The sequence below is a fragment of the Prionailurus viverrinus genome, chromosome B2, assembly GCF_022837055.1.
Source record: "Prionailurus viverrinus isolate Anna chromosome B2, UM_Priviv_1.0, whole genome shotgun sequence".
Taxonomy (NCBI): Eukaryota; Metazoa; Chordata; class Mammalia; order Carnivora; family Felidae; genus Prionailurus; species Prionailurus viverrinus.
This window is the reverse complement of record NC_062565.1, coordinates 131,006,953-131,026,803: the sequence shown is the minus strand read 5'-3', so window position 1 is coordinate 131,026,803 and position 19,851 is coordinate 131,006,953. Positions and strand designations below refer to the sequence as shown.

The 19,851-nt window shown below is 37.0% G+C and overlaps 1 protein-coding gene across 5 annotated transcripts in view; it reads right to left on the bottom strand.

Moving 5' to 3' along the window:
• Positions 1-19,851, bottom strand: part of UTRN (utrophin) — a 481,942-nt gene that overhangs the window by 77,675 nt on the left and 384,416 nt on the right. For all 5 annotated transcript variants that reach the window (XM_047859243.1, XM_047859241.1, XM_047859244.1 and 2 more), the window contains 3 exons: positions 14,124-14,270; positions 10,956-11,034; positions 7,754-7,814 (listed from right to left, as the gene is read on the bottom strand). In XM_047859243.1, coding sequence (XP_047715199.1) covers positions 7,754-7,814; positions 10,956-11,034; positions 14,124-14,270 — 287 coding nt within the window. The remainder of the gene's footprint in view (positions 1-7,753; positions 7,815-10,955; positions 11,035-14,123; positions 14,271-19,851) is intronic.

Genomic DNA, 19,851 nt, shown 5'->3' with positions numbered 1-19,851 from the left:
TCACTAGACCTGTCCTCAGGGTGGGGAGAAATCAGGAAGAGAAAAACAATGCCATGAGTACAAAGCGGAGTAGAAGCTAAGAGTTGCTGTTAAAAAATCTCCAGAATGAAGTTGACACAGGCTTTTGCAGGCTCTGCTAATACTTTTTTTACATATGCTTATGGAAGTAATATATAGGAATACTGGAATCAAGCAGGAGCTCCCAAATAATCAATTTGCATTCAGGTGATTCAAGTATACAGAGTGAAAACAAATTTCGGCAATCTGATGCAATGTTATTTATCTGAGTTATTTATCTTCTTAAAGATCTAAGAGGTGACATTCTCCTTCTGGAAAATATAATTCCCCCAATCTTTGTTTCACTTGAGACCAGAATGTATGAAGAATATGGAGTAGTCCTGCCAGTATGCAGATTCTTACATCCAGTGTGTGTGCTTGTGTGCACGACTGCATTGAGGGGCTAGTGGGGGATGGACTGGGCAGGAAGTGAGGAAGTTGTATGGGGAGGAAACTTATGTGTTCCTCAGGTTTATACAGAGCGTCTTAAACCCTTTCAAATACTTTCTGCCATCTTCCAGGCTTTTAAAGGCAGGAAAGCCAGGTTATATTTTTTGAAACATAAGAATAAATCTAAGGGAAAACTTAAAGTTTGAATATCAACATTTCCAGGAAAAAAAACCTTTCTGTTTAAATTCAAAAGAAGATATAGAATTCTACTTGATAATAGATATTGTTAAAGCATAGAGTCTTCCTTAGAAAATGCCACTAGCTTGTCATGATAATGAAGACGCAAGGCAGGAAGACTAAACTATCAACAATGGATACCTTCAAATCTATTGGCTTCAACTATAAAATACACTTAAAATAATTTCATACTCAGAGGTAGGTTCAAAGACACAGGGGTGTAAAGGGCTATACAGAAACAAAGGCTGCAGCACACTCTAAAATACAAATGTCAATATTCCAGGCATGATTGATAGAACAATTTGTTACAAAAATTCGTCGTACTTGACAAGGTTTGCTTGTATTTGATTTTTAGTAAAGTAGAATTCATGACCAAAACAGATGTGTCTGGGTGTGAGAGGAGCTTCAGATGATACTTGTTTTGAGGACACTGGAAGGTTTTCCAGAAGAATGAGCATGCAACACACTCAATAAACCCAGGGAAGCCTTATTTTGGTAGTATCTCTGCTTGGGTCCAGAACTCAGACAGAGCCTTACCTCTGACCCAAACTCTACATTCCTCTAAGCTCTCAAACTGGGAGAATCAGACCATTAATCAACATTAATCAATATTCCTGTGGGTTATCTGTTATTGAGTTGGCCCTGGGAAGTCCTGTATACTCCTGCCTGAGATTTTAACTCCATGATTTAACTCCATGATTTTAACTCCCACTAGAGTTGAATTTATCATTGTATCCTTCTAGTTTTTATTTTTTTAAGCTGAATGTATATTATTTGGTTTTGGAAAAAAAAATTTACTACTTTATCTTTTTTCATATATATTTTTTAAAGGAGAAATTAACTGTGATTTTTTTCTATATGGTTGTACTGAATCTTACTGTATCATTTTACTTTTTAATCCATATAAAGATATTCTATTTATTTCACAATTTATTTGATCATTACTTCCGTACTTTTGCTAGTTTCCATGACTATCTTAAAAATTTAATCTTTACAGATCGAAGTACAAGTATTTCTTTTTCCTCCCTAATGGCCCTACAGTGACCTCTCTGTGCTGTATGGTAGAATTTTATTAATTGCATCCCTGACCCTAAAGGTTGAACTGTACAGTAAGGCTGATGGTGCTACTATTATACAATGGAGCTGAGTAATCTATAAGATTCCAAGCCGAAATTCCACTCCATGGTAAGAGTAACTCTGGCCCCAGCAATGTATAGATGAATGGCAGGAAAGATAATACCTTTTTAAGTCTTGAACTAGTCAATGTCTTTCTCAGACAATGTCAACTCCACCTGAATTATCTCAGTAACCCAGGGCAGTGGTAAATACACTAGAAGTTGTCTGGTTACAGTTTGCCAACATGAGGCTGCTGCGGGGCAGGCTGTCCGCTGTCAGTTTTCTCATGAGTCAAGGTGTGCCCACTTGTCTGAAGCTGCCCCCACGTGTAGGAGGTTTAGGGATTCCCAAGGTGCTTACATTCTTTCATAAAGCAATTTCTTACCTCCTCACCAGCAGAGCTGGCCCAGTGAGTTTTAAATATTTATTTGCAACACAGATAAAGTCCCAGACTGTTGCTTGGAAAAAATCGACTCTCCAGCACATTCTCTCCGGGTCTATTTCATTAATTTCTTCATCATTAAAACCAAAGTGCAAGCTCTATTTTTGGAAAGAGACTCAAAGTGTGCCCCAAGACTTCTCCACTTAAAAAATCTGGCACCGAAAGGATGCCATCTCTCATCTTGATTAAGGCGGAAGAAAGAGATGAAGACAGCTGTAGGAGGCCTTTCGGAGAGAACTGTATTTATCTTCCAGTGTTAGTTACATCTTTGTTATGGATTTATTTGGTTTGGGGAGGAGTTTTGTGCAACCTTCAAAGATAAAATGCTTTACGTTAATTTCTTCTTTGTCTTGTTATACTACGCCTTTGTTAGCTTTGACTTTCTTGTTAGGCTGAATATTTGGATATCCCATAGCTGCCACTCCTCTCTGCTCTTTCTTAAGGAAGAAATATTTCACCTACATCATTTAAACGGGGACCGTGATGCCTCTAAAGATAGAAGCATTAATTCTCTCCTTTAGACTGTACATATATAATGAGACAAGTATATACAGTTTATGCAAATAAACTGCATGACTGCTATAAAGAACAGCTACTCGCTCTCCAAGATTTCATTTACAGCTATAAACTTATTTTCCCCGGAAATTGACAGATTAGGGCAGCAGAGAATGCCCTTGGGAGGCAAGAAAGGGGAATTATCCTTAATGGACACAAGAATAGAAAAGGAAACTATATAGGAGATATAATAAATTAAGGAAAATTCTGATTTAGACCTGTTCATCAAGGGGAGTTAGAGTAAGCTAGAGTATGCATAGTAGTGGTATTTGAAGGTAAAGATCATATATTCTGATGACTATACACTATAATACTGAGGGATGTCAGTTTTAGAGAATGCAATATATATTATGAATTAAGAAGCCATTACTAAAATGTTCATATTAAAGCTGTGTGTAGGAGAACACCTAGAATCCTATAAAGAATTTAGGTCTGCACCTCAGATTCTCATGGGAAAAATAGAGCCAGAGGACTGTTAAGATGTGAGTGTGAAGTCTTGTCACGAGAGCAGTGTAATCATTTCTACCAAGGCTAAAGCTTACTGAAAAGTCATGCACTCTGGCTTCAGAGATGACATCGTAGAGGGAGAAAGGAAAACCATACTTCCTAACTTCACCTTACTAAAGTCTATGAAAGAGTATGACTTATGAACAGGATGGACATCTGTGCTAAAAGCCCTGGGGTGCCTGGGTGGCTCAGTTGGTTGAGCACCTGAGCACTGGAGTTCAGCTCAGGTCATGATCTCACAGCCTGTAAGTGTGTCGTTGGGCTCTGTGCTGACAGCTCAGAGCCTGGAGACTTGCCTGTGATTCTGTGTCTCCCTCTCTCTCTCCCTCCCCCTCCCCCACTCACACTCTGTTTCTCTGTCTCTCTCTCTCAAAAATAAACATTAATTTTTTTTTTAAATTTCTGTAGTTAAGCTAAAAGTCCTACGGGACTTATGAGCCAGCTTTGTTGAGCATCCTGCTCATGGATGGAAATCTATCCAATGACAGAAATCTCTGACCATGTAAATGAGGAAAGGTAGTGGGGGGCCACAGACCTTGTTCCCCTACCTCTGAAATCCTGTCAAGATCCAACTGGCAGGACTGTAGAGAACTACATTTTTCTACCTATAGGAAAGCACCTTTGTCCATTACGGTACCGTGGTGTGACATTTCCTGAAACATATAAAGCCTACCTGACAGAAATTAGCCTATGAAAATTAGCTCTGCATTCAATTCCTGGCACATAGTAGGTGCATAATAAATAGCAACCAGTCCATAGTATGAAAAAAAAGGTTTGCTCCTATCCTCTCCACCTGACTGCTCCTTCCTAAATATAAGCCTTCATCTACCCAAATTGTCCATGTGACTAAAAATTTCTGTTCTCTACCTCAACCAATGCTGTGGTTCACAGTGGTCAAGAGGGCAGGAGCTGGAGTCAGTCCCCGGGTTTGAACACTAGTTTCTCCATGTACTGGCTGTGTGACTCAAGCAAGCTCTGTGTGTGCCTGTTGTCTAAGCCTTGCCTGTAAATGGGGGTAATGACAGTACCTATGCTTCAGTGGAGAGAATCCATGCACAGGATTAGTGCAGTGGCTGGCAAATGAAAATCCAAAAAATATAATTCATTTCGATAATTGTTATCACCCACTGTGACTAATTGTCATTATTATTTCTGGATCAAAATGAGAAGCAATGAGTTTTATATGATTAATGTGACTTATTAGGAAAGTTCAAACCAAAGCTTTTATTATTTTTTTTTTGAAAGAGAGAGAGTGTGCTCACATGAATATGGGAGGGGCAGATGGAGGGAGAGAGTGAGAGTGAGAGTGAGAGTGAGAGAGAGAGAGAGAGAGAGAGAGAGAATCTCAAGCAGGCTCCACACCCAGCATGAGCCTGACTCTGACGAGGGGCTCCAGCTCATGACCATGAGATCGTGACCTGAGCCAAAATCAAGAGTCAGATGCTTAACTGACTAAGCCTCCCAGGTGCCCCAACCCAAAGCTTTTACTTGTTCTTCCCTTTATGCCTGAAACTCCTTGGATATTAACTTTTAGCTGAGGAAATGAAAAACGTGTGCAAACCACAAACATGACTAAAAATTCAGACAGAAAGAAATCTGGCTTTTATGGGTAGATTTTTGTATATTATGACGGCAGCAAGAGCCATTTCAGGTTTCCTTAAACTGCTAGAACAATGAGCTGTCATTGGATTATATTAGAAAAGAAAAATAACTAGATCAGCTTTGGAAGGCCTACCTTTGAAGCAGCAAATATAATTTAAACTTTTTTTTAATGTTTTTATTTATTTTTGAGACACAGAGAGACAGAGCATGAGCAGGGGAGGGGCAGAGACAGAGGGAGACACAGAATCCGAAGCAGGCTCCAGGCTCTGAGCTGTCAGCACAGAGCCCGATGCGGGACTTGGACTGAAGAGCCGTGAGATCATGACCTGAGCCGAAGTCGGACGCTTAAACTGACTGAGCCACCCAGGTACCCCACAAACACAGGACTAATAATTCAGACAGAAAGAAATCTGGCTTTTATGGGTAGACTTTTGTATATTATGCAGGCAACAAGAGCCATTTCAGGTTTCCTTAAACCGATAGAACAATGAGCTGTCATTGGATTATATTAGAAAAGAAAAAATAACTAGATCAGCTTTGGAAGGTCTACCTTTGAAGCAGCAAATATAATTTAAAGATATGAGTTTCAACTTAACATATTAACATAGAGGGATTTATGCTACCCAGACTCTTACAGATGAGATCTATATTCTATCCTTTTATAGAAACAAATGAGTCCTAGAACCACTGTGATACACCTCAAAATAAATACCTACAGAGAAAGAAATGCATTGGGAAGCCATCAAAGTATGTTTTAGCTAATCTGTAAAATTAAAACATGAAATAAAGACAGTGTGTTCTTCCCATTCTCCTTTCAACTTTCTTGCTATATTCTGGCATTAGAGTATACAAAAGTGTATACTCACATATTGAATATAACTAAATTTCTTCCTGATTCTTACTTTCTTTTTGGCCAAATTAATACATCCTAATATGCTCCAGGAAACTAGTTGCATGACAATCATGCTAAATTTGTTTTTAACATTCTTCCTCTACTTAGTTGTGCAGTCATGCAAACGGAAGTGTATATTAAAAGCGTTTCACTCATTATTTACTTGCTTATTAATTTATTTGAGAATTAAAATTTTTTCATAATAATTCATGTGGAAACACTGGCTCATATAACCCTACCTCCAGAGATCGATGTACTTGTTTATGAAGAAATAAACTGTTAAGTTACACAACAGAGCAGGTAATGGAAGAACCAGGTTAAAAAGTTTTCTAGAAATAAGACAGTTCATCCTATGTACCCTATATATCCGAGCAGATTTCTAAGTACATATTTCGAAGTCCTAAAAGACAGTTAACACTAAAACTATATATATTTAAGAGAATTCAATTTTTCATTAATGATGTTGAAGATATTTTGGGATGCTACAATCCTACAGGTCACATTAAAAATATTGGCCATCGTTAAATATATACATACACACACACACACATACACACACACATATATATATACACACACATATATATACACATATATATACATATATAGACATATATATACACACATATATATATTGAAGTTTATAAAAAACCCAAATCAGTGAAACTCTGACTTAGACAATGTCTTTTCTAGTCCTATATAACCAACCTACATACAGAAATTCCTCTTTTAGTAGTAGTGCTAAAATTAAAGATAGATTTTCAAAATGCCAAATCAAACAGATAACCACTTATATAACACAATCAAGGAAGAGAATGAATATTTTCTTTATCCAGTAAAAACAAAAATCCGCCTTGTTGGATCCAATTAACATTTTTAAAAACTCATATAAAAAAATGCCTTGTCAATTGAGTAAAATAACTTAATCTCAAATAATTTCATTGACTTCCCTATTTTGTATAGTACATGTATTCATTTTCTATTGTTGCCTGTAACAAAGGACTCCAAAATCAATGCGTCTCTAAGCTAAAATTGAGGTTTGCAGGTCTGTGTTCCTCCCCAGAGGTTCTAAAAGAATCCCATTTGCTTGCCTTTTTCAGTTTTGAGAGGCTGCAAGCATTCCCTGACTCATGCCCCTTTCTCCATCTTCATATTAACCTAATATTCACATCCAGGGATCAGGGCGTGGGCATCTTTGTGGGGCCATGATTCTGTCTACTGCAGTACATCAGATTTATGCCTAAACCTGTAATATTCAAGTCAACATTCACCCCACAAATTAAAATTCTCTATGCTGTAACTATTGCTATATATTTATTATTATTATTACTATTATTATTATTGTTGTTATTTTTATAGTAATGGAAATGTAAAAATTTTTCGAATGGTTTAAATTTGGATCAGATGAATAAACCTTCTCTCAATAAAGACACATCAATTTACCCAGCCTCTGACTTCCTTTTCTTTACAATCAGTGCAGTTTGAGAAACATCATTGTGTCAAGAGTTTGACATACTTATTTATTTAAAGATTTTATTTTTAAGTAATCTCTATACCCAACGTGGGGCTTGAGCTCACAACCCCAAGATCAAGAGTTGCATGCTCTAGTGACTGAGCCAGCCAGGCACCCCAAGAGTCCAACATGTTTAGAAATTTTGTTATTTTCCCCAAATATTTTAATATCTGTTTTAAAAAAATATATATGCTAAACATGCCAACAGCCCTAACCTTATAAACTGCAAATATTACTCTGATTTTTAAACGAACCTCATACACCTATAAACTGCAAATATTACTCTGATTTTTAAGCTAACTTCTTTTAAATATTAAATATATATAGTTTCCTTCAGATAGTAGGATTGAATTCCACTTTCGAAAGTTACAGAGGAAAGCCTCTTAAGTTATCAACATAACTTTACTTTTTGTATCATAAAGGAGAATTAAAATCAACTTACTTGATGTAATAGGGCACTTTATTATGTGAAATGGATCTTTGCCACGGCAGCTGGACTGAAGCTGAAGAAACAAAGGGAGGTTATTGGAAACACTGCTCACCCAAAAAGCCTTATGCCATAATGCAAAACAACTGAACACATTTTACAGCAAATTCACCGAGAACTGCTCTGGTTTTTGAGCTGGATTCCTATAATTATGAAATCTGCTAGGCTAAACAAAGAGTGGCTTTTTAAAGATTCATTTGAAGCAAGGAAAGAAACAACATAGGTTCATTTTCTAAGACCAACTCTAACTAATTGAACCTGTTGCTAAAAATACTTTTAAAAATCAAGGGTTTTTTTTTTTATTTACAACCACCCCAATTTAAAACTTAGTGCTATCTGGAAAATGTGCTCTGTACATATTTTTTGATTAAGCTAAAACCAAAATTAATTTTACCCGGTATATCCAGATTATAAACTAGATTTCTCAAGAATGAATTTTCCAGATCATTAATACCGTGCTTTACTTTGTTTCACAGGAGTAACTATCTAGGACAGATGGCATTTAAACAAACTCATCTGGATGAATTTTAAAAAGGAAAGATTAAGATAAACATAGGCAAAGGATTGTAAAAAAAAAACAAAGTAATTATCTGGATAGAAGAATCCCAAATACTTACTTTAATCTGAAATACACACAAAATATAGTTTCTTACTTTTACATTAGACATCACTATGATTGTGATTTTATGTTTTGTTTTACTGAGGTACTTATTTTTTATAATTCCTGTTATTCCTTACTTATAAAAACATATTATTCCTACATAAGCCAATTATTTTAAGACTTACTTAAGAAGAGTTATACATGTAAAGCTGGGGCTATTAAGGAATTTTGCTAAATGAACTAATAAACAAGCACACTGCAAAGAAACAAATCTTTGCAATTATCACTAGACTCTCATATAGCCAGTTGTCATCAATGATTTTTTTCTGAATTTCATGTCATATTAATATCTTACAAAAATAAAGCATTCTAACCTCTGCAAAGCATTTTCAAATTTATCTACCGATAAGAAGGCCAACAAATACATATTAGAGCTCCATTTGATAAATATAGAAAAAACAAAATAAAAAATAAATACTTAGAAATGAAATAACTTGCCCCATAAATAAATGGCAGAGCTCAGGCATGATTTCAAGATTTCTGACCACTAGTTCAGCCATTTTTCTATTCAATGATTCTTCTCTTTATAACATGTAAGCACTCCCTTCTCCAACTATGTCCATGAAAATCTAAAATGGTGATGAACATGTGGAACTAAGTATATTAAATCTCTCATTAGAGCCAACCTCCTTTCAGTGTTGGCAACAGGCTAATAGGTCAGTTTTTATTTTGTGTCTAACTAAACAGACTCCTTTTATAACCATGGATAAAGTCCAAGGAATATAATAAAGGCAACAATTCCAAGCAGCAAGAGATAACAATTACTCAATTTATTAATTGGGATTTTGTTTACACTTCTCCATTCATTTTAGTAATTGTTTTGATTTGAATAACTCTGACCTCCTTGGACTATCAGTTCTAGACAATAAAAGGCAATGTGCTTACGTTTCACAAAGTGCATGTGAATTTTACCACGTTTCATTTCCTAAAGAACATGAGTTGGATTTTTATTATGGAAGGCTGGTTGCTAGGTGAAAGTGTAGGGTTTCATCAATACGAAGAGATAACTCAACCTTAGAACTAAAAGGAGAATCACAATTATTTGTTAAATCGCTCTTTAGTTTGGTCTTAGCACAGAGCTTTACACTCTATAACATTAAGTTTAGGAAATATGATGTAGTTCATACCTAATGAATATACTGCAAACTTATTTACTTTATCAACACTGATGGCATCCAAACTTTAGAAATGCATCCTGGCACCTAGTATATTCCAATAAGTACTACAATCACTCGAAGACAGGCTATCTAATGGCTCAGGTGTGTGAAACAGAAAACACGTGTGGGTGGGCGAAGGCTGGAAGGGGGACGGGAAGGGGGTGCATGAGCCCTGGAGAGGTATAGGACAGAAAGGGCAGGAAATGACTAATTCAGATTCTTGAAACTGTGAAAAGAGAAAAGCCTGACCTTGAACTGAGGTAATGCAGATTACCAACCATGACAAAAGATTAAGGGAAAATATAAATGTAATCAATTTAGTTGGAAGACATGGTATTACTTCAGTTTTCTCTACTATTATAAAGATACAAAGAAGTTATCATAAGCGGGAAATAAGCTTTGCCTTAAGTTTTAAACTTTTACTTAAACTAAGTTGAACAAACTTTTCTGACATGTTTGCCAGAGAAAATAAAAGGAAAAAAATTAAGTCAGTGAAAGCATTGGTGCCAAGAATTGTGAAAGGTGCCTGTGAAACTCAGTATGCTTTCTCACTTAATTTTCAAGGCGATCAGAAAAAATAAGTATGATTATCATAATTTTAAGACAAAGAAATGAATTTTCAGCAACCTACAGGTCTGATAAAATGCAGAATTAATATTGTCATCTCAATTTCGGTGACTCTAAATCCTACATTCTTTAGTTTTCCAAGTAGGGAGTGAAAAATAAAGTAGGAGCTCAAATTACCTATATAAGATCTCATCAATAATCCATAAAACTAAAAACTTCAGTTGCAGAATATTATGTAAAAATCTACATATATGGTTTGGCTAAATTGGCAATACTTGACCAGGAGAAAAGCTAACTATGATCACAGTGAACCTAATAAACAAAAATTTCAAAGATTTGTGTGGAGTTTTTTTAAAATTTATTTCTAAAGCTACAGGTGCATTTTAAATTAATAAATGCTTTTTAAGAAGAAAAATTAGAAATCTTAAAATATAAAAAGATTTCTTTAATGTGACAAAGTTCATGACCTTGACTTATGATACAGCAATGGTAATAAGATAATACATTAGTTATTATAGCAGATAGTACAGGGAAAAACCATAGCTAAGAATGAGTTCAGTTTTGCTCCACTTCAAAGACTTTTCGATCGTGACCAGATTATTACCTTAACAACCAATAACCAATACTGTAACTGATCTTAATACTTCCTTTTATATATTTATCTTACACAAGCAAATATATTTGTAGCAAAGAATATGGCTTGTTGAGGGAAAAGAAAAGAACATGTTCATTCATTCACTTAATGAGAACAGTGAAGTTTATTAGTACTTACTAGAAAGAAAATGCTGAGATGATGGCCCAAAATCTCTATGGGCTTCCTGAAGCTGTTTAAGGCGATCATCCACAGAAACCTGCACATACACATGCAAGAAATGATGTGATTTGAACACAAGCACTTTAATAACATACTTAATTTAAGTATTATCCTAAATGATGCTACAGCCCAAGATATGATTGCTTGTATAGACTCCTCTATCTCCGGAATCAAAGTACTGGGATTAAAACAGACTTCTTCAGGGGCGCCTGGGTGGCGCAGTCGGTTAAGCGTCCAACTTCAGCCAGGTCACGATCTCGCGGTCCGTGAGTTCGAGCCCTGCGTCAGGCTCTGGGCTGATGGCTCGGAGCCTGGAGCCTGTTTCCGATTCTGTGTCTCCCTCTCACTCTGCCCCTCCCCCGTTCATGCTCTGTCTCTCTCTGTCCCAAAAATAAATAAACGTTAAAAAAAAAAAAAACAAAAAACAGACTTCTTCCGGTACCAAATGACAGCAAATAGTGCCAGGCACTCTTCTAAACAGTTTATACAAATTAACTTTTTTAGCCTTCACAACAGCCGTCTTAGGTATTATTTAATATTATCACCACTTTACAGATGAGACACCTGGGACACAAAGAGCTGTCCAAGGACATAAAGTTAGCACCTGACAGCACTGGTATCCACAGCCAGCTCATCTGGTGCCAGGATCTTTTGCTTTCCTGTTCCTCTCTATTGCCTTGAAAGCAGTAAAGCGCTAAGGCATCTAAAGTCAAGATGTGGCCATGGCCAGTGGCTACTCATCTCTCTTTTGTAAGGAAGGTGGTAAAAAGTGTCACAGGGAACAAATGGAAAAGAAGGCTAAAATACTCCAAGGGAGGGGCACCTTGGTGGTTCAGTTGGTTAAGCGTCTCACTCTTGATCTCAGCTCAGGCCATGATCTCATGGTTTGTGAGTTCAAGCCCTGCATCAGGCTCAGCACTAAGAGTGCGAAGCCTGCTTGGGATTCTGTTTCTCCTTCTCTCTGCCCCTTCCCTGCTTGCACTCTCTCTCTCTCTCCAAATAAATAAATAAACTTTAAAAAAAATAAAATAAGGGGCGCCTGTGTGGCTCAGTCGGTTAAGCGTCCGACTTCGGCTCAGGTCATGATCTCACGGTTCGTGGCTTCGAGCCCCGCGTCAGGCTCTGTGCTGACAGCTCAGAGCCTGGAGCCTGCTTCGGATTCTGTCTCTCTCTGTCTCTGCCTCTCCCTTACTCACGCTCTGTCTCTGTCTCTCAAAAATAAATAAATGTAATAAATAAATAAATAAATAAATAATAATAATAATAAAATAAAATACCCCAAGGGAAAAAACAGATGACGACAGACAGACAGAAAGAAAGACAAAGAGACAGACTTAGATGAGAGATTCATAGACAGGTAGAGATAGATGGAGAGAGAAAGGATATATGTGTAGGGAATGCCTTATTTGCCTCCAACTTTGTGTCCAATCATCTCGATGTGGGGGTATTCAAGTGTATACCAGTCAATTAGCATACTCTCTGGATTTGTCCTCACAGTTAGCTCTCTGTTATGAAAATGCAAAGTTGGTATACCGAGAAACTAAATGCAAATCAATAACAACTGTACACAGCCTACTGACACTTGCATTTTCTTTTCCCTGGTCCTGGTCTATGTAGTGCTAGTCAGCTGTTCCGCTTAGATTGTCAATCTTATTTTCGGCGGCCTTTAAATGAAACGTGTATATCTCTGGCTCACTGGGCAGCTCGCGTTTCTCCTGGTTAGCTATTTAAATTACATTAGCAAGTGCTTCGTTCATTAAGGCCAAAAAGCATTCAAACGTCACACTCTATGTTCAGGAGAAGAGAAGACGCTAGTCCTGAAATATAGTGACGTTGCTGCCAGCATCGATTCGTTCCCCTTATTCAACCAGCAACATCCGAACTCTAGCAGTTACAAGACTCAGAGATAAGGATAAGAGAATATACATCCTCCTTCAAGCATAATGTACTCCTTGAGTTCTAATCATTGAAGATAGTGATAACAGAAGCAGAAGGCCATCAGGATGGACCACAGGAATACCTGCACGAAGGTAATGAATTAGGGAAATGGAGCAGAAGATAAAAGGAGTAAAAGTCAAACGCCTCTGTGTTCCACTCACTAGAAAAGCAGGTACGAGTTTAACAGCTCATGCCTTACTAATCCCAGATTATTAACACTCTTTTCAAACACAGAAACGACTAATACTACGCACTCTTTTCTTACATCTTCAACTTCATGAAGGACATACAAACCACTGGGTATTTCAACATTTGGGTTAATTCAGGAAACCTAGTATGCTGTCAAATAGTATATCTTTAAAATAAAAATGCTTTTGTGTACCACCTCAAATTGCATATTTATCTCATTAAATATTGCATTTTAGGCCCAAAAGATAGAAATAAGAGTTATTTTTTCAATGTTCCACTTAAATTATCCTGCTAGTTTTCAGGGGGGAATAAAGTGATCATCATAACTCCTAGGACCTGGCCCTTGAACAGGACAGAGCTCTGCAAAGGCTGCACGAAAAAAAAAAAAATGACTGACCAGCATGTGTAGTGACTTGCAAATGCTGACACCTACTAACACGACAGAGTCCTTCTGGGTGTGGCTCTATTAAATCTGGGATGAGCAAGTACTATCCAGAGTCACTGAAATAACTGCATCAGAGCAGCAAAGACCTAAAAGCCCAAAGTAAACACCACACCAGTACAAATGTGCTAGCTGGAAAAGATGAACAAGATGCCTAAATAGCACACAGTGGAAGAAAGATAGAGATTTCTTAACTTTTCAAAAGAAAAAAACATACACACACACAATTAAAGTAAGAAAAATGAGCCATTATGGAAAATGTTTCTGTGACCTATCACAGGTTTCAATTGCTTTATTTGACCCTTTGCAGTTTTCTACAAATATCACACGAATAGCACCTCATAAAATTACATTAAAACCAATATTCATAAATAAATGAGGCCTTTGGGTTCAAGATATGGAAAGACAAATATCTGATTATATTACATGCTACAAATCCGTTATCAAATACAACCAACAAAGACAGAGAAAACGATAGTGTGTGGTAGAATAATGAGACAGGGTTTGCGGACCTACTGGGGTATAAAGCTGGATTATGAACAGGGATAAACTGATACCTGCAAAAGTTTCCATCGCATATTAAGGTCATCTAGCTGGCGAGACATCTTTAAAGATGGATGTAGGTCAAGTGGCGACAGCTGACTGGATAAATCATTCACTGTTTGAACTTTTAAGTTGATTGGTGCAATTTCTTCTCTAAATGCCTGGAAGAATAAAAACAAAAATGATGTTCTTGGAAAAGAATATAACAGAAGGTAGTATTTTGAACTTTCCTTCAAAGAAAATGGCAAGATCACCTGCCAATGGCAACCCATTGGCAATAGCTGACAGCTCAGTCCAGGTCTTTAGCAATTGGGACCACCAGGCACAGAGCCATCCTTTATAACCTGGAGAATTTAAATAGGTGCACAAAGAGAAAAACTATAATGCAAAGTATAATGCAAAAAAAAAAAAAAAAAAAAAAGAAATGATTATGTGTTTCCTGCAAATCTACCATTTTATGTAATTTCATCTGGAAAATGTTTGCCATTATTATCCACTTTCCTAATTTCTAGTCTTGATTCTACTTTCAATTTCATGTTTTCCATCTTCACTTCCATTTAAAATTAAGTGAGATATTGGCCACTGAGAACAACTTTCCTAACCACAAAACCTACGACTATTATATACTCGAGAGGTAAGTTTTGATCCTTTCAAAATCATTGATGATCACTGTGGTTAGAGGAAGGGCAGGAAGAGAAGGGTACGTAAGAAAAGAGGTAAATGAGGCTTAGTGACAAATGCTACCTCTGGCACAGTACAGAGAGATGCCATAGGTGGGAGTGGAGGATGTATGTGAAGAGAGAAAGAAAAAAACAAAAGATATTTTGGGCCAGTGACAGTAATTCGTCCCATAAGAGCAAACAGAATAATGAAAACACAGTTTTCTCCATTCTCCACATAATTCTGCCTGCCTCTATGTTCATGTTCCCTTTTTCCAACAAAGTCTTTGCTTAGATCCAATTGATGTTTTAAAAGACTCAACTCAGGTGCCCCACCCATCCATCCTAATTCAGGGAAGATTTCCCTGAGGCTCTTCTCAGCATTCTTGGCTGGAGACCCCTCTACATGTTCTGCGGCGTTCTCTCTGCCTTCCTGAACCCAGTCAGGACTTTAAACCAGCACACATCCAAACACACAGACTCAGTTTTATAAGTGGGAGCCATTCTGATTGTGTGGTGTCATACAAGCCAGTTGTTACATATTTTAAATATCATATTCCTTATCAGAGCTCTTAGTACATCCATATACTTGATGTCCCTCAAGAAGAATAGAAGCTTCTTGAGAATAGACACTCTCTAGTATTCAGTGCAAAGTTTGCAATACAAGAGGGGAAAATTCCTTTCTATTGATGAAGGCCCACAAAAATGATATCCATGGCAAGATTAAGCCAATATACAGTTGGGGAAAGAACTGAGATACCAAAAGAAAACAGTATATTGTTATTTCTTTAGTATGTCACAAAATCAGAGTTAATTATGTACCAAGTTGAACTTACATGTATTAGGTGTCCTGAACATATAGTTGGTATCAGCCCTCAAGCTGTATCACTTCTATGATCCCACCCCTTAAGAGATAAGCATATGTCTACAAGTCTCCTTTCTTCTCCCGTTTCCCCCATAACAAGTTTAGGTAATGAAATATTATATATCAGAGTGTTCTGGAGACCATGAACTTTTATTGGAATACTGAAGTATTAATTTGAGTTCCCCATTATGCTTATAAAAAGAAAGCCTCTTTAACCATGTCCTTTCTCCCTTCTCTCTTCAAAACCTTCTCTCTTCCAAAACTAGTTACCCTATATAATTCCCCCTTATATAACATGTGTAGGCTAAAAATAATCATTACCATTGATAAAACTCAAAATAGTATTATGAATATAACTTTAATAAGGAAATTCATTTTAGGTAAATCAGAGAATATTTTTTAGTGTTTGAAAATTCTCAAACATGCTCAAAAGCCACAAGAAGAAACTCAAGATGGAAAGTCAGAAGAACAGACCCAGAGCTCACAGTCAGTATGAAAGGTACACACGTAGGAGGTAGCAGTGTGTAGAAGACATTTGAAACAGTGAACATGTAAGTCAATGTGTGTGAAGTAAGAAATATTGCCAGAACCCTAGAAAGTATCAACATTTCAAAATCAGGCAGAAGAAAGGAAGCTCACAAAGGTATCTCAGTTGCTGCAAAATGGAAGGAAGAGACTTTTAGACTTGTGATCAGTTTCCTCCACAGCTGCAGGCATTGGTCTTTTATGGATGACAGATGTGCACACAGACTCACAAGTACAGGTCAACGAGAAAAGCAGTTAATATGATAACAGAGGCCTTCTAGGTCTAAAGAATGAGCCGCTAACATGGAAGCTTAGAGCAGACACATGTGGGACTAGGGTGGGGAAAGAGAAGGTTTCTGCTGGGACTTGGAAGGGATCTGAGTTCCTTCAGATTCAGTTTAAGAATAATGACAGAACTCAAATCCTTCAAGGTTTCTTCAGTTGTTTTTGAACATTATACCTTAATATTCTCTACCAGACTACTTGGGAGGACTCAAGAATTTTAATCAGCTTTTAAAATCAATGTCTTTGTATTTTGTAGGTATCAAAGATTAAAAATGAAATGCTAGGGGGGTGCCTGGGTGGCTCAGTCGGTTGAGCATCTGACTTTGGCTCAGGTCATGATGATCTCACAGTTCATGGGTTTGAGCTCCGTGTTGGGCTCTGTGCTGACAGGTCAGAGGCTGGAGCCTGCTTCTGACTCTGTGTCTCCCTCTCTTTCTGCCCCTTCCCTGTTCACGCTCTGTCTCTGTCTCTCAAAAATAAATATTAAATTTTTTTTAAAAGAAAAGCATAATTAAAAAAATGAAATGCTTGGGGCGCCTGGGTGGCTCAGTCGGTTGAGCGTCCGACTTAGGCCCAGGCATGATCTCACGTCCGTGAGTTCAAGCCCCGCGTCGGGCTCTGTGCTGACAGCTCGGAGCCTGGAGCCTGTTTCAGATTCTGTGTCTCCCTCTCTCTCTGACCCTCCTGCATTCATGCTCTGTCTCTCTCTGTCTCAAAAATAAATAAATGTTAAAAAAAAAAAAAATTAAAAAAAAAAAAAGAAATGCTAGAAAGTGTCCTTAGGTTTCTATAACTTCAAATAATAAAAATAACAGCTTTTATGTTTTTGAACAGTCTTTTAGTTCAAAAGATGGGAAAATTTTTCAAAATTAGATTATAACTTCAAGACAGATTTAAAAAATCTTACAGTGCATCAAGGAGTTTTAATTTTTCCTCTGTAACAATACTGTTTTTTCTCTTAAAAGCCACCGGTGAAAATATTAAAAGACCTTTGACCACCATGGTCATTGGGTTTTGTTTTTGTGGTTTAGTGTTTTGTGGAAGTAAGGAACCTTTCTACTAAGGAAGTTTACCTTTCGCTTTTTAAAGAGCTTTCAAATTAAGGGCCTTGAAGTAAAGCAAGTTTTAAAATGGGTGCAGATCTGCTGTGTGTTCTAGTATTAAGAAGCAATGTATCATGTTTGCTGCACTTTCCTGTAGGAGAATAAAAGTCTATGTGGTCTTCCTTGCTATCAAAACAGAAACATCTGCTCATATTAAAGGTGCTGCCAGCCTGATGGCAGATGTGGGGAAAAAAAAAAGGCTTCTCCTGTTGTAAGGGGTATATTTGGCAAATAAGAATGATTAAGGATAATTTTAGGGTATTAAGGTTATTTGATTACCCCCAAAGATTTTGTTTTCCAGTTGCTTTGACACATTTAATAATATTTAGCAATAATCAGTACTTATTTTCACCTGCCAACAGCTTCAGGGGGATTTGGCGTATACTTTAGAGTACATGTAAAACATCCCAGATTTTGAATCCATTTTGCTTGGTTTAATGAGATGCGGGTTTTATTTTCTTTTTTTCCTAATAAGATGTTAAAATATTTTAATCCACAGTTTATTCCTTTCTCTTAACTATTAACTGTATTTCTCCTGGCTTTCCACTTAAGCAGTGAATTGAACAAAAGAATCTAGGTGCAGAAGTGGGTAATTTCTTTAATCAAATGGGATTAACAACTCCCAAACTTTTAGGCCTTTAACAACTTTTAGGCCAGATACAACTTTTCATTTTTTCCTTCAACACTAGTCATCCTGAATTAAAACTTCATACTTTCAAATTCAAATGGGTAAATTCTTGTTCTAACCAAGAGGCATGTTTGTAGTCCAAAAAAATATGCTGTTTAGAAACTACTGACTTAAAGATTTCCAGCGTTAAAAAAAAAATCGTTTACATGGCAAGAAGTGTGTGTGTCACTTCCAAAGAACCTATACTGAAAGGCTTTATTTTCGGTTCATTATTTTAAACTCAGATTCATCCACAGAAATGTCTTTCAGGAGACCAGAGCTGTCAGAGGAAGCTGACTTAACTCATAGAGTTCTGCACATTTATGCATATTTATAATGAAAGGCAGGAGACACCAATGCTTCTTTAGTAGTGAATTTTTTTTAAGTTTCAAGTTCACTCTGTAACTTTCAAAGCACTGAATTCAAAGAGCTGATCAGAGTTGTGCTTAATTACATTAATATGAGTGAGGTTTCTACAGTGAAAGAGAAGAAAGAGCAAGAAAGAAATCACGGAAACTCTACCACTTACTAGCTGTGTGGGCTTAGGCAATATCTGTAGTTCTGTCATTTTTTGAAGTTTATTTATTTATTTTGAGAGAGTGAGAAAGAGAATGAGTAGGAGCAGGGGAGGGGCAGAGAGAGAGGGAGAGAAAGAATCCCAGGCAGGCTCTGAGCTGTCAGTGAAGAGCCCAATATGGGGCTCAAACTCACGAACTGTGAGATCATGACCTGAGCCAAAATCAGAGTTGGACCCTTAACTGAGTCACCCAGGTACCCCTACACTTCTGCCATTTACAAAATGGGCTTAACAACACCTATCTCGTGGGGTTGGTATGTGGATTAAAAGAGGTATTGAGGTACACTGGTTGAGAACAGCTCCTGGCACACAGAAAGCCTCAATTAATGCTAGTCACTATTATCCTACGTCTACATGTACATATATTGACTTATATAATTAGCCTGCATACTCAGTTCATTTCCTAGACCCTTCACTTTCCTATTTAGCCGCACGCATAAAACAAAGGGAAAGTGTTATCCAATGTCTGTGCACAAAAGATATGTATCTTTTGCAATAAAAATCACATTCATAATATTGATATTGTCATCTAACAGCTTCTGATGTTTCATGGGTGCATTCTCTGATTTGGTTCATGACTGCTTACCATATAGTTTACTAGGCTACCATAAACCCTACTACTGTGTCTCTTATTGCTTAAATTCTATTAACTTTTTTTCTGGATATGTTCTAGAATATGGGAACCAAAGGGGCTCTAGACCACAGATCTATCATCCTTAATTTTGGGCAATTCCTGACCACAAACAAAATTTATAGCTAAACTAATCCTTCCATAGTACACTCAGACAGTGAGATAAAGTTTTTACATAAGAGTCCTCAGTAAAACAGCATGTTTTTGATTAAGTCTCGAAATCCAGCTACCAATTTACAGGAACTACAGAGTAGAGAGGAACCTGCCCAGGGTCACCATGTGGATGCCACACTGCAAAACCCAGGCTGCGAGAAATACTATAAAACAATTCAGTTTCTTAAACAAATACGTTGCAAAGGAAACAAAAAAAGGATAGAGGGGAGATCTAGGGATTAAAAGGGACTCTACAATATTAAAAAAAAAATACATC